Source organism: Cygnus atratus, chromosome 5, assembly GCF_013377495.2.
Source record: "Cygnus atratus isolate AKBS03 ecotype Queensland, Australia chromosome 5, CAtr_DNAZoo_HiC_assembly, whole genome shotgun sequence".
NCBI classification, from domain to species: domain Eukaryota; kingdom Metazoa; phylum Chordata; class Aves; order Anseriformes; family Anatidae; genus Cygnus; species Cygnus atratus.
The window spans coordinates 30,486,583-30,497,738 of record NC_066366.1 but is presented as its reverse complement, the minus strand read 5'-3'; the positions used below and the strand labels follow the sequence as shown (position 1 = coordinate 30,497,738).

Below are 11,156 nucleotides of genomic sequence, written 5' to 3'. Positions count from 1 at the left end.
TGCTATTTTCCCCCTCTATACATTACGTTTTGAGGTACTTAATTTCTATCATGCAATGAATCCACTGTGGCATATTGCACTGAATACACATAATTTCCAAATGGCTTCTTTTCACTATACCGCTATTATTCTGCGCATTAACATACTAGCAATACTAAATTGCGTATTCAGGCAGTGAAGTGTTGTAATTTAGAGTCTTCTCCTGATTTTTTTTTGCAACTTAATCTTGAAATAATTCTGTTCCTGTGTGTTGAAAGAAAAAACACTTAAAGGGAAGTTACTTGAAGAACCTCTCAGCAGTATGCAGATTTGTGATCTACCCTGCAGCATCACACACACACGCAATATATTGTTATCAATGGGAAGCAGTAACACTAATTTGAGTAATATGTGACACCAGAGGTAATTTTTTAAAGCAACAGCTTGCATTAGAAAAGAGGAAAACCTTGTTGAAGTACTTGCAAAAACCAGACAGTGTAATGACTGTTCCTTCTTCCTTCCATTATAGATGAAAGCCTCAACTTCTATAAAATTAATTTTTTAGTATGTTGCAACAGGACATTTAATATTCCAGTTTAAATTTTAGATGTCTTCCTCAGAGATTCCTCCTTTGGTCTCCTTAAGAAGATTACAAGCTTTACAAGCTTATGTCCAGTTCATAAATAAAAGTAGAAGATAGAAATACAGCTTTAATGTAGGGCAAAAGACAATAAGCTGAAGTTTCGTAACTTGATCTTTCCCTGAAGAATCTCAACAAGCACATCAGGCAACCTGTCTCACAGTAGCATTACAAGGCATCTGCTGTCTTTTGCCTGTTTAAACACTAATCATGACAGAGAATGCTGTATTAGAACAAAAAGCACCCATGAAGTTCACCTCTCCTCTATGTGTACTAAAAACAGAACAAATTTTGAACTACTTTAGAATTTGGCATGTTTTTTGGTAAATACTGATCCAAAACTATTGAGAGAATGGGGAAGTTACAGCAAAAAAAAAAAAAAGGAAGACTGCAGCACGTGTGTAAGCTTCATGCAAACTTAAGCATAACATAAAGGTAACATCCAAGCATTAGACTTCAAGGTAAAGAGCAGTCTGTTGCAGGGATGAGAAAGAACACACTGGGATCACATCTGTGTTTGCAGGCTTCTAGTGACCTGAAGTGGCAAGTTTAAAAGAAACACCCCTAATTTGTGAACACTTCTTGATTCATTAGATTCAGAAAGCAAACATTAATTAAAATTGCATGCTGCACTGCACAAGACTCAAAAAAACATCAGTCCTTAAATCAAATATATACATTTTTAATATCTGAAATATTTACATGGTGGAACCTTTACACGATCCCATTTGTTAAGAACAGTGTTTTCAAGTGTCCTCTCCAGATACAAAGAACTAGTAACTCAAGGTCACAGTTATGTTTTCTGAACAGGTCAACCTGTATCCTTCAGTTAAATACAATACAGAGATACTGGAACACCTTTACTTAATTTGTTTGCTATTAAGAATTGTGTTTAAAAATTAAAAATGTTTGACAGTTTGCTCCCTGGAATACAGTCCTCCTGCAATCAAGACAGCTCATAGCACATTATTGATTTGTCTTCTTACCTGGGTATGAGATAAAAAATGCAGTTTACAGTACATCTCATCATTTGTATCACATCAGCCTATTTATAAAAATCCATACAAACAATGCAGGAAAATATCACCCTCTTTGTGGACAATAGACTGCTCACAGTAGAAAACAAAAGTCAGGGCTTGTTTTAACAGTATGGATAAAAACAAGACTTCAATTTTGTTTGAAAAATTTATGGTTTAGTTTTTGTCAACTACTACACTCAGTTACATCTCTGAAGCTTCCCAAGCAGGTGTTTTTTCTTCTTTAAGTTCTAAAAAAAAGTTTTTAAAAATAACTTTAAAAAAATCTGATTACTTTGGAGACAGAAGGGATAATAGAGAAGGGATAAAATGAAATTCAGCAGAAAATAAGCTAGGTTTAAAAAAAATTAAATAGCACTTATTGAATTACAGTCCTGCTCTTGTTTTAACTGAGCCGAGAATAAAAAACTTCCTGCAATTTGCACTTTCTAGGAAAGAAGCAGAGCATCTGCAGGAGATTAACTTCCCAGCTTTACTAGTAACTCTAAATGGGCAACGAAGTACCAAGACTGCTTCTGGTTCACATCAGAATCAGAAGTACAAGGGAACTTCTTTTCCAGAGGCAGGTAAAGGACCAGAAGAACACACAAAGCTGTTCTGTGAAAGCAGCTCAAACCGCTTATTTTTGAATTGTGTTCTGATCATTCCTTAAATAAAAATAGGGAGAGTAGGAGAAAAAAGCAGTAAAATCATCTGTCTTCGTACGTAACTGATAATAGTTCCACATTAAGTGCAAGTGTTTTGCAAAATGGGCCTTTTTTTTTCTCTAATATTTACAAGAATCAAAGTAACATAACAAGATTACCAGAGAGCGTGTACAGTAGCTGCAGCTTATAAAACATACCGGTAATTGTACCTGGTGAATTATAAAGAGAACCAATGCAGGATTTCATATAACTAACTGAGAAGGGTAAAGGGGGCCTCAAAGCAGAGGACAAAAAAATTCACATTTTCTACATAAAAAAATACAGGTCTCAAGTCTCTGAGAACAGAGAAAATTCAAAGTCTTTGAACAATGGAAAAAAAAATTGAAAAATGGAACCCTAGAAGCAAGGAGAGTGCTTTATTTCACTAGACCAATCTTCTTGGCTTCTGTCTCGTATATCAACAACCTCCACATTTTGACTATGAAAACTTCAGCTTCTTCATCTAGTACCTGTAGGAAATACATATTTTATAGATTATTTTTTAGGTTAGGCATTCTAGTAATCAAGATTAGTCCTAGTAGACATATCAAAGTCTGCCATTTATAGTCAAAAGAAAGATGACAATACCATTTTCTATCAAAGTAGAGCTAATCAAATCAAAGTTAAGCATTTGAGTGAGGCATTGGATAAATTTTATTCATTTCATCTGTCCTGCATTTATCACCTGGCTTGACTTCAGTATATACCTTATATACTTCATACTTTAATATGACTAATTATATACTTGTATAAGGCAGCTTTGAGCACAAAGATATATAAGCACCAATAATGAGTTTCTAATAATGGCTTGAGAAAAAGCAGAGGAATAACAAGCCTGGGAAGAATGTTTAAAAAAATGGACACACGTGGAATTTGCTATTAATTCTCTCCAAGTCTCTGCTCATTTTCAGCTTGGAACTTCCTTGGATCCTATTTTATTTATTAAGTAATCCCTTGATGGATTTCTCTTCCTTGAGCTTACTATCCAGGCTTCTTTTGAGTACTTACAGAATTTATACACACAAAACCTCTCAGGAAGTTTCTCATGTCACACCAAAAACCACCTACTGACTTGTGCTGTGAATCTGACTCCTACCAACTTGACGCCTCTAAATCTTCTTTCCAGAAGAGAGGAAACAATCAGTACTTAATCACCTTTCAATCTATGAAGACAAGGTGAAGCAGTAGCCTTATTTCATAAAGCTTCCTCTTTCTAACACCGAGCAAAAAACAAACAAAAAAACCCACAAGTTTTCATAGTCTGCAGATCACCTTTTACTCATTAATTAGGAGTAAACCTACTATAACACTAATTATAAAAATATAGTTACAAGAATGAGAATAAATAAAAGTTCAGGTTTCTGGTACAGCTCTGTTATTGTCAAATCTTACCTCTACAGTTAGGGACAGAATTTCCACATTCCCAAATATGAAGAAGTCCTCACCAGAGATCAGTATTTTGTATTTAGATGCCAGAACTACAAAGTCATGTCTGTTTTAGCATTACCTGTTTAATCAAAACAGCTTTCATAATTCCCTACAATATGCACATTCTATGAACACCAAATATTTCTTTTATGGATTTCTACTAATTCACACAACTGACTACTAGCTTCTGTGCTATGCAGAAGGTGTCTTGGTTGTACAATTTTTGCTTACCATGGCAACATCATCCAGTATGCTTTGTGGTGAGCTGTGAGCCATAACCTGAAAGGAACAAATATTTTTAGTTTGAAAACTCAAATCAAACTATATGAACATCTTTGGGGGGAAAAAAAAAAAATCACTCTACTTCTCAAGGATTTTGAATACTTTGTACATGAGAAAGTGTTTCCAATTTTTTAGTTTCTAGTATTAGCCAGGGCAAGATTAATATTAAACTACATCAGATTCAATCATAGTGATTACTAGTTTATTGCTCATTACTGAGGATTATATTACAGCAAGCTTCAGAGATTCAACAGGACCTCTACTTGCTGGCTATTTGTGCATCAGTTAAGCTCTCCTAATTTAAGTAAGCTCCCCTTTATCCAACAGTACATTCCTGATAGAACACTAAAGCAAAATCTTGAGCAAAATTCTCCCTGTATCACTCTTTATAACTGAATTTTAAATCAGTCTTTTGAAGTATTTCATAGTATTTTTATTTTTCAGAATCATAATATATATTTAAGACTATAAAACATTCTATTTTTATGTTTCTTTTGAATATAACTTAAAATTTTGCAAATATTCAGCTTCTGCTTTTCACTTTCTACTAACCACCCATGCTACAAAAGTGGTTTTTGAAATTCCCTATTTATGAAACAGCAATAAAGTTGTTGTGACAGATATAAGAAAGCAAGTTACTAGACTTTTAGTTTCTAACTTGATGGAATAATCTCCGAAGAGTTTAGTTTAAACAAATCATGTAATGGCTAAAATGTATGGCAGAATGACATCTAATTTTAAGTCTAAATCCTCAGTATTTGTTTACTACTGAAGAAACAGAGTATCTAAAAAACTTTTTAAGAAATTCATCTAGTTAACCTAAAAATTATGCAAAGTCAGCCTACTGGCTTTCCCTGAATTCAGGCATCTTGTTTTTTTAAGTTAAAAGTGTTAACAGCCAATGAATTATTAACTCTGAAATCTAATGGTCAAACTATCAGGTATAACAGCTACTTTTATTTCATCAATCCAGTCTAGTCCATATGTTTATCTAAGAAAACAGCATTTGACACGTACAAATTGTATGCAAGCATTAAAGGAGGTAATCTGTAAAACAGAGTACATACTAACTTCAAGTATGTTGACCATTTCTGCACACAATATTATATATTTATAGAGAAGATAACAGACTGCCTTCAAAAACAGGTATTGCCATCATTGCTGTAGCTTAAAATGCGAACAATGGACCAAGAAGATACTAACCTTTGAACAAACAAAGTCAACTAGCGTGGCTTCTTCTTCACCAATATATTCTATTATTTTCTTGTTTATCCACGGTCTAATTCGACGTTCCATTAGTGTCTGGAAGAAAAAGCATACCGTAATTTCCATAAGTTTTACTTCCCTGAAACAATACTGGCAGGAAGGCAGCTAGAACAAACCTAACTATTTAGTGAAAGATACCTTTTGCTATTAGCTTAGAAAGAACCCATAGTGATTTGGAATCAGTATTTCTGACATCCGTTCAGAAATGTTTCTAGATGACCCCCCCCACACACACACACACTCACCTTCTAAAACACTACTAGACAATTTATAACAATTCAGGAGAGACCGAAAAAATAAGCAGGCATGCCCAGAATAAGTATTAAACATGGAAAAGAAATATAGTACTCAAGTCTGATTCCATTTGATGGTGCTACTTAATCCACTGCAGTCCCAGGAACGATGTGTTTCTATGCAATTCAAAAGTTTGTTTGGAAAAAAATATGCTTCTTGCAAATTATTAAAACAAATCAACTTACTGAATCCACAATTGACCAGTCAAGAGGATATGCAAAGAGCTCTGGTTTTGCTGTGGGAATCTTCTCAATAAGACTCTTAATATGTTTGCGTTTTTCTTCTGTATTGACACTGCCTTTAATATTGCTTTTATCTTCATCTCCATAATCCAGGGGGACAAGTTTCCTTTTCCGGGGCACATCATCACTGTCTTCATCATCAAATTTATTGAAAACACTATCCACAGCAAGCTTCTTCCTTTTCACAGCGTTGGGCTGATTAGGACTATTGCAGGCACCTACAAACCATAAGACAGAATTACATATTCATAAAATTCAACTGAAGCTAGTTTGTTCTTCACGTATTTCTCAAGGAGTAGCTGTGTTATATAAGTGTCTATGAATGCCACCAAAAATTTTAATCTCTCAAAATTTGTTATAAAAATGCCAAGCTCAAACTGGCATTCTCTTCAAGGTTTCAGGAAAAACAGGTTGCTCTTTTCTACCCTGAAACCAATTAGCATCCCTAACTGAGAGAAAGGGACTACAGCATGAGCTCAAACTCTACCAGAGGCAAAGCACAGAAATGAAAGGTTACTCTGAATCCAATGTTAGGAAAAGTGTTAATCTGTCAGCCCAAGAGCACAGAGTCTCTTTTCATTCAAGATTTAAGCGTGAGCTCAAAGTGCAGCCCTGATACCGTTCAATCAAAATAATAAACCATAAATGCACAAGCTTTCTGAAATAAATATCATTAATTCTGCTACTCAGAACAATTTTTATTTTTTTTTTCAAAACACTGGAAAATTGCTGAAGTGCTAAGAAACTCCACACTCATGCTCTATTTGCAATTGCCATCAATTCCACTTTAAGAGGTGAAAAACCTCATTTTCAGTTTTCTTCTTTGAAAACTGGTCAATAGTATTTGTGAATAAATAGAGGAAGTACCTAGGGCTTAATTAACATATACTTGCATCAATGAAAAGTAGCAAAGAGCTTTCACGTGGAATTATTAATCCCAGCTCAGAGCATTCCTAAAAAAAATAGTAAGGCTTGAGGATGACAGAACTTCCCTCTCTCTTCCCCCACCCCTAGATTTTGGGAGAGTGATCCATAAAAGGTATCTACTGAATAGTAGAAATCAATCAGATTATCTGGATAACAACAACTTGATAGAATACGTCAAAATGTTCAGTATATTTAGAAAACTGTGTGGCTGCTTATTTTGGCTTTTTTTTTTTTTTTTTTTTTTAAATTGTGAACCCATACAGAACATCAAAATAATATGTAAACTTGCCCAGTTTGAGGCTAAGTCCTATTTTGGGACGATGCTCCTCCGGCTGTTGTTGATCAGGTGAATTTTCATGAGGGATAATAATGCCACAGGGAGATTCATCACCGGGTGTGTTAGGAGTTGCATTTCCACTAGCAGAAGAAACAGATGGGGCAGAACTGATTGGTCGTAAAGTTGGTTTAAGGCAGGGCTTTTGTTCAGGCTCCTCCTCCTCTTCCTCTGGCTCTTCTCTTTTTTCTTCTTTTTCTGCCTTTTCCTCCTCTTCCTCCTCAGACTCTGGCTCTTGTTTGATTTGTGGCTGCCTACGCCGCTCAGCCTCCTGCTCCATCTACAATGAAACAGAATTAGGAAAAAAAACTCTCAAAACCAGCACTGTTTAAAGAGAATCTAGAAGCCCACTGCTTCCCAGGCAGTTTGTTAATAACAAATATATGCAACTACTGCCATTTTAGTAAAAAAGAAAAACAAACAAGAAAACCAAACTGGTCAATCCACATTTGTTTTTGAGCTCCATCTAAGCACAGATCTGAAGTTACTTTTCATTTCCAATATTCTTACTGCTTACCTGGATTTTTTTTTTTAAAGAAAGAAAATAGAACAAATATTAACCATCAACTCTCTTACAAATTTTTGCTTGCTAAATACATTTTGATTTTACTGAATACCAGCAGAATACTAAGGGATGTTTTCCCCTGTCAGACCAACAGCTACTTACCCTCTGGAGTTCTGCATCTGGATCTGGGTGTCCTTCTGCCAGAAGGCGCTGCCTAATTTCTTCTAGTTCTTCCTTTTCCCTTTTCCTATCCCGTTCATCTGCTTCCATCTCTTTCTCCCTGTCTCGTAGCCTCTTCTGAAGAGCACTACCCCTACAAAAGATACAGAATTTACATTTCAAAGAACATTCCAAATGTGAACCTTGTATGACAATGCAAGAAACGCCCGATACAAAGGTCTTCCACTAAAAACAAGAGTTGTAAGAGCATCTACTGTCCTGTATTTTTGCAACAGAAAAATACAAGTTCCCTGCATTACTATATGGAATTTACCTCATCATATTAAACAGAAAATGTGACTGCCAGTCTCCTCAGGAAAAGAATCGAATTTATCAGAATCTGTATTTGACAAGTACATATCTGTAAGACTAGTTTGATCCAAGTTTTTAGTTAGTACCATGCTGAAGGATTTTCCCCATCCTTAATATACTTGTTCTTGATACAACTCACAGCTTCCTTGTAGTGAACTATTTAGAGACATGTTTCATCTATTCTTCCTGCCCCCTCCACCTTATTTTGTAATTGATCACTGAAGTGACAGGAAGGAGCAGCTGCTCCCAAGCATTAGCAAGTAGCAATAAAAGGTCTTTTCCTTTTCCCTCTGCCACTTAATCAAGTAATGCCGAAATAATTCATGCCCCTTACATCACCACCTAATCACTCAAATGTAAGCTTCATGAACCTCTGCCAACAAAACCCACAATTTTGTTAAAATGGTCAATTAATATTTTTTTGCCTGGAATCTATACAAAGACATACCTGTAGTATTTTGGATCATCTCTGTCATCATCATAATCTTCTAAGAATTCTTTTAACCGTTTGGCTTCTTTTGCCTGCAACAAATTGAAGCATTAAGTAATGTTATTTCTGGTTTAAAATCTAGTAATAAATTAACTTACTAATATTATCTGCCATGCTTCAAAGTACAGAGTTTTCCAGACATGGAAACACCATATGACATCATGATCAACATTAAAAGCTGGGAGTAAAGTGGGGGGAACCTTTGGAGTTACGGCATTTGTCTTCCAAGTAGCTGCTATGCATGATGAAGCCTAACTTCCCTGGAAAATGCTAAATACTTGCCTATCACTGGGAAGCAGCAAATTAATTCCTTATTTTGCTTGCTTGTGCAGTTTTTGCTTTATATATTAAATTGTCTTTATCTCAAACCATGAGTTTTCTCACTTTTACCCTACCAATTCTCTTCTCCATCCCACTGGGAGGGAAGGAGCAAGCAGCTGTGTGGGGCTTAGCTGCCTTCTGGGGTTAAAACAGAACACCTCCCAAGCTTTTAGGAGGAAAAAGTTAAATTCTATGTAAACCTAATGTCTTTTTTTCTCATTTTTGTTTTATTCTTTCCCACATCCCTTTCCAATTTCTGCTTTGCAGCAATTCCCACTCCACCTCCTACTTAGAACTCTCTCGTATCTTCTCTCTTTCTCTAGAAGAATTATGAAGTGAAATGTTAACACCGTCATTTAAAATAATTTCTTCAGCAAAAAACTGTTAGCCTGTGGAAGCATCTATTTTTTAAAGCTGTCAGTTCAGACTAGACTTTCAAATATTACATTGGTAACTGTGGTAATTTCACAACTAATTAACTAAATCCATAAATTTAGCAGTACTTAAATATTATAGAAGGTTCAGGCACATGAGCAGGTTGGAAATAAGATGACTGTTCTAGTTCCATTGGTATGGCATAGAAAATATAGTAGGTTTTCTAGTAGGTTTTGCTAAAAATCTGACAAAAATAAAGGTTACAAATGGAGTAGTACATGATGATCAAACCATAGCATTTTCAGCTGCCTACTTCTTATTCTTTTGCCTTCATAAGATCAAGCTGCTAGGTTTTGTTTTCTAGACTCTCAACAGTACTCCCCGCTTCAGTTTGACATCTTTTTCAAGTGTAACTGATATTTTTGTATAAAAAAACATACATGCATGTATACAGAATTGAAGCTCTACCACTATCCATAAAGATAGCAGTAGACTGTTCTATTCTAAACAGGACACAAAGAACAAGGAGAAAAAAAATCACAGGTAAAACCAAGCCTTACCATTTCCCTCCTCCTTTCTTCTTCTCTTTCAGCCTCTTTTTCATATTCTCTACTTTTCTTCCTTTCTCTAATTTCCCAGTTTTTAAGACGCTACAACAGAAGAAAAAGACACACTCTTGTCTCAAGAACATTAAAAACAGCGCTACTACATTGAAGTTAGTTTGAATTATTGTTTTGAAACGTTTACATTAAAAATAGGTAAAATTAGTTATTTATAGTCTAAGACCCTAGAATAAGTTCAATGTTGTTCTGATTAACTGACCCACCTGCCCCAATTCATACAGTCAAGAGATTAAAAGTGTATTAAGAAGAAGAGAGAGAAGGAATGGCGTATTTTACAGTAAAACAGTTAGTTTCACCCAGCAGAAGTTTCTTTTTCCTTAAGGAATCTTAGAAATTTCAATCTACCTCTTGATATGCAGCTTCTTTTTCCCGCAGTTTCCTCTCTAGCTTTCGGCGTTCATAGGCATCTTCTTCATCTTCTTCTCGGTCTCTCTTTTTATCTTTCTCTCGTTCTCTTTCTCGCTCTCTTTCCCGTTCTCTCTCACGTTCCCTTTCCCGCTCTCGTTCTCTTTCCCGCTCCCGTTCTCTTTCCCTGTCTCTGCTTTTTTCTCTGAAGGAAGCAAAAAGTCCAAATTTAAGTACAGAGCCCTCAATGTCCACTCAATCTAATGATGCCTCTTCAAATGCATAATGCACTACTTATATAGTCTTGCAAGCAGTCTTGAGCAATTATACATTATAATTAGCCAATACAGCTATAGGCACGGATCAATATTTTAATATATTCAGTACCTCTTTTATCTAAACGTAGTTGCTTGAACACTGCAACCATTAAATACAAGTATCTACAGAAATTAAGCATGAGCACATGGCAACTCATATTATGTTAGTAGTTCTCCACAACAAGTAACAGCTACGAATACCACAAAAAGGGTACGCTTAAACAAGTCCTTCATATTTACATAGCTTACAGATAACATGAACCCTGTCTACAAGAAAACTTAACATGAAACAGCTATTTTTCCTACACTGAAGAGGGAAAAAAAGCAGCATCTAGAGCCCAACACAATTAGACATAGTTTAAGACTGAAAGAGGAATCCCCTTGCATTAAATACACCCAAGAAAAAGGTTAAAAAACGTGAAGTAAAGACACTGGAGAACTTCAAGGAGAAATGAAACTACCCACCAAGAGATTAAAAAAAATCTTGATAAATTGAAAAAAAAATTTGATAAAAAATTCTTGATAAAACCAGCA

At 35.3% G+C, this 11,156-nt stretch overlaps 1 protein-coding gene across 2 annotated transcripts in view; it reads right to left on the bottom strand.

The window, feature by feature from the left end:
* Nucleotides 1–2,405: 2,405 nt before the first annotated feature.
* Nucleotides 2,406–11,156, bottom strand: part of RBM25 (RNA binding motif protein 25) — a 32,495-nt gene continuing 23,744 nt past the window's right edge. For both annotated transcript variants that reach the window (XM_035539359.2, XM_035539358.2), the window contains 9 exons: nt 10,306–10,510; nt 9,898–9,987; nt 8,600–8,673; nt 7,783–7,933; nt 7,071–7,395; nt 5,798–6,072; nt 5,256–5,354; nt 4,002–4,049; nt 2,406–2,812 (listed from right to left, as the gene is read on the bottom strand). In XM_035539359.2, coding sequence (XP_035395252.1) covers nt 2,720–2,812; nt 4,002–4,049; nt 5,256–5,354; nt 5,798–6,072; nt 7,071–7,395; nt 7,783–7,933; nt 8,600–8,673; nt 9,898–9,987; nt 10,306–10,510 — 1,360 coding nt within the window. In that variant the 3' untranslated portion in view covers nt 2,406–2,719. The remainder of the gene's footprint in view (nt 2,813–4,001; nt 4,050–5,255; nt 5,355–5,797; nt 6,073–7,070; nt 7,396–7,782; nt 7,934–8,599; nt 8,674–9,897; nt 9,988–10,305; nt 10,511–11,156) is intronic.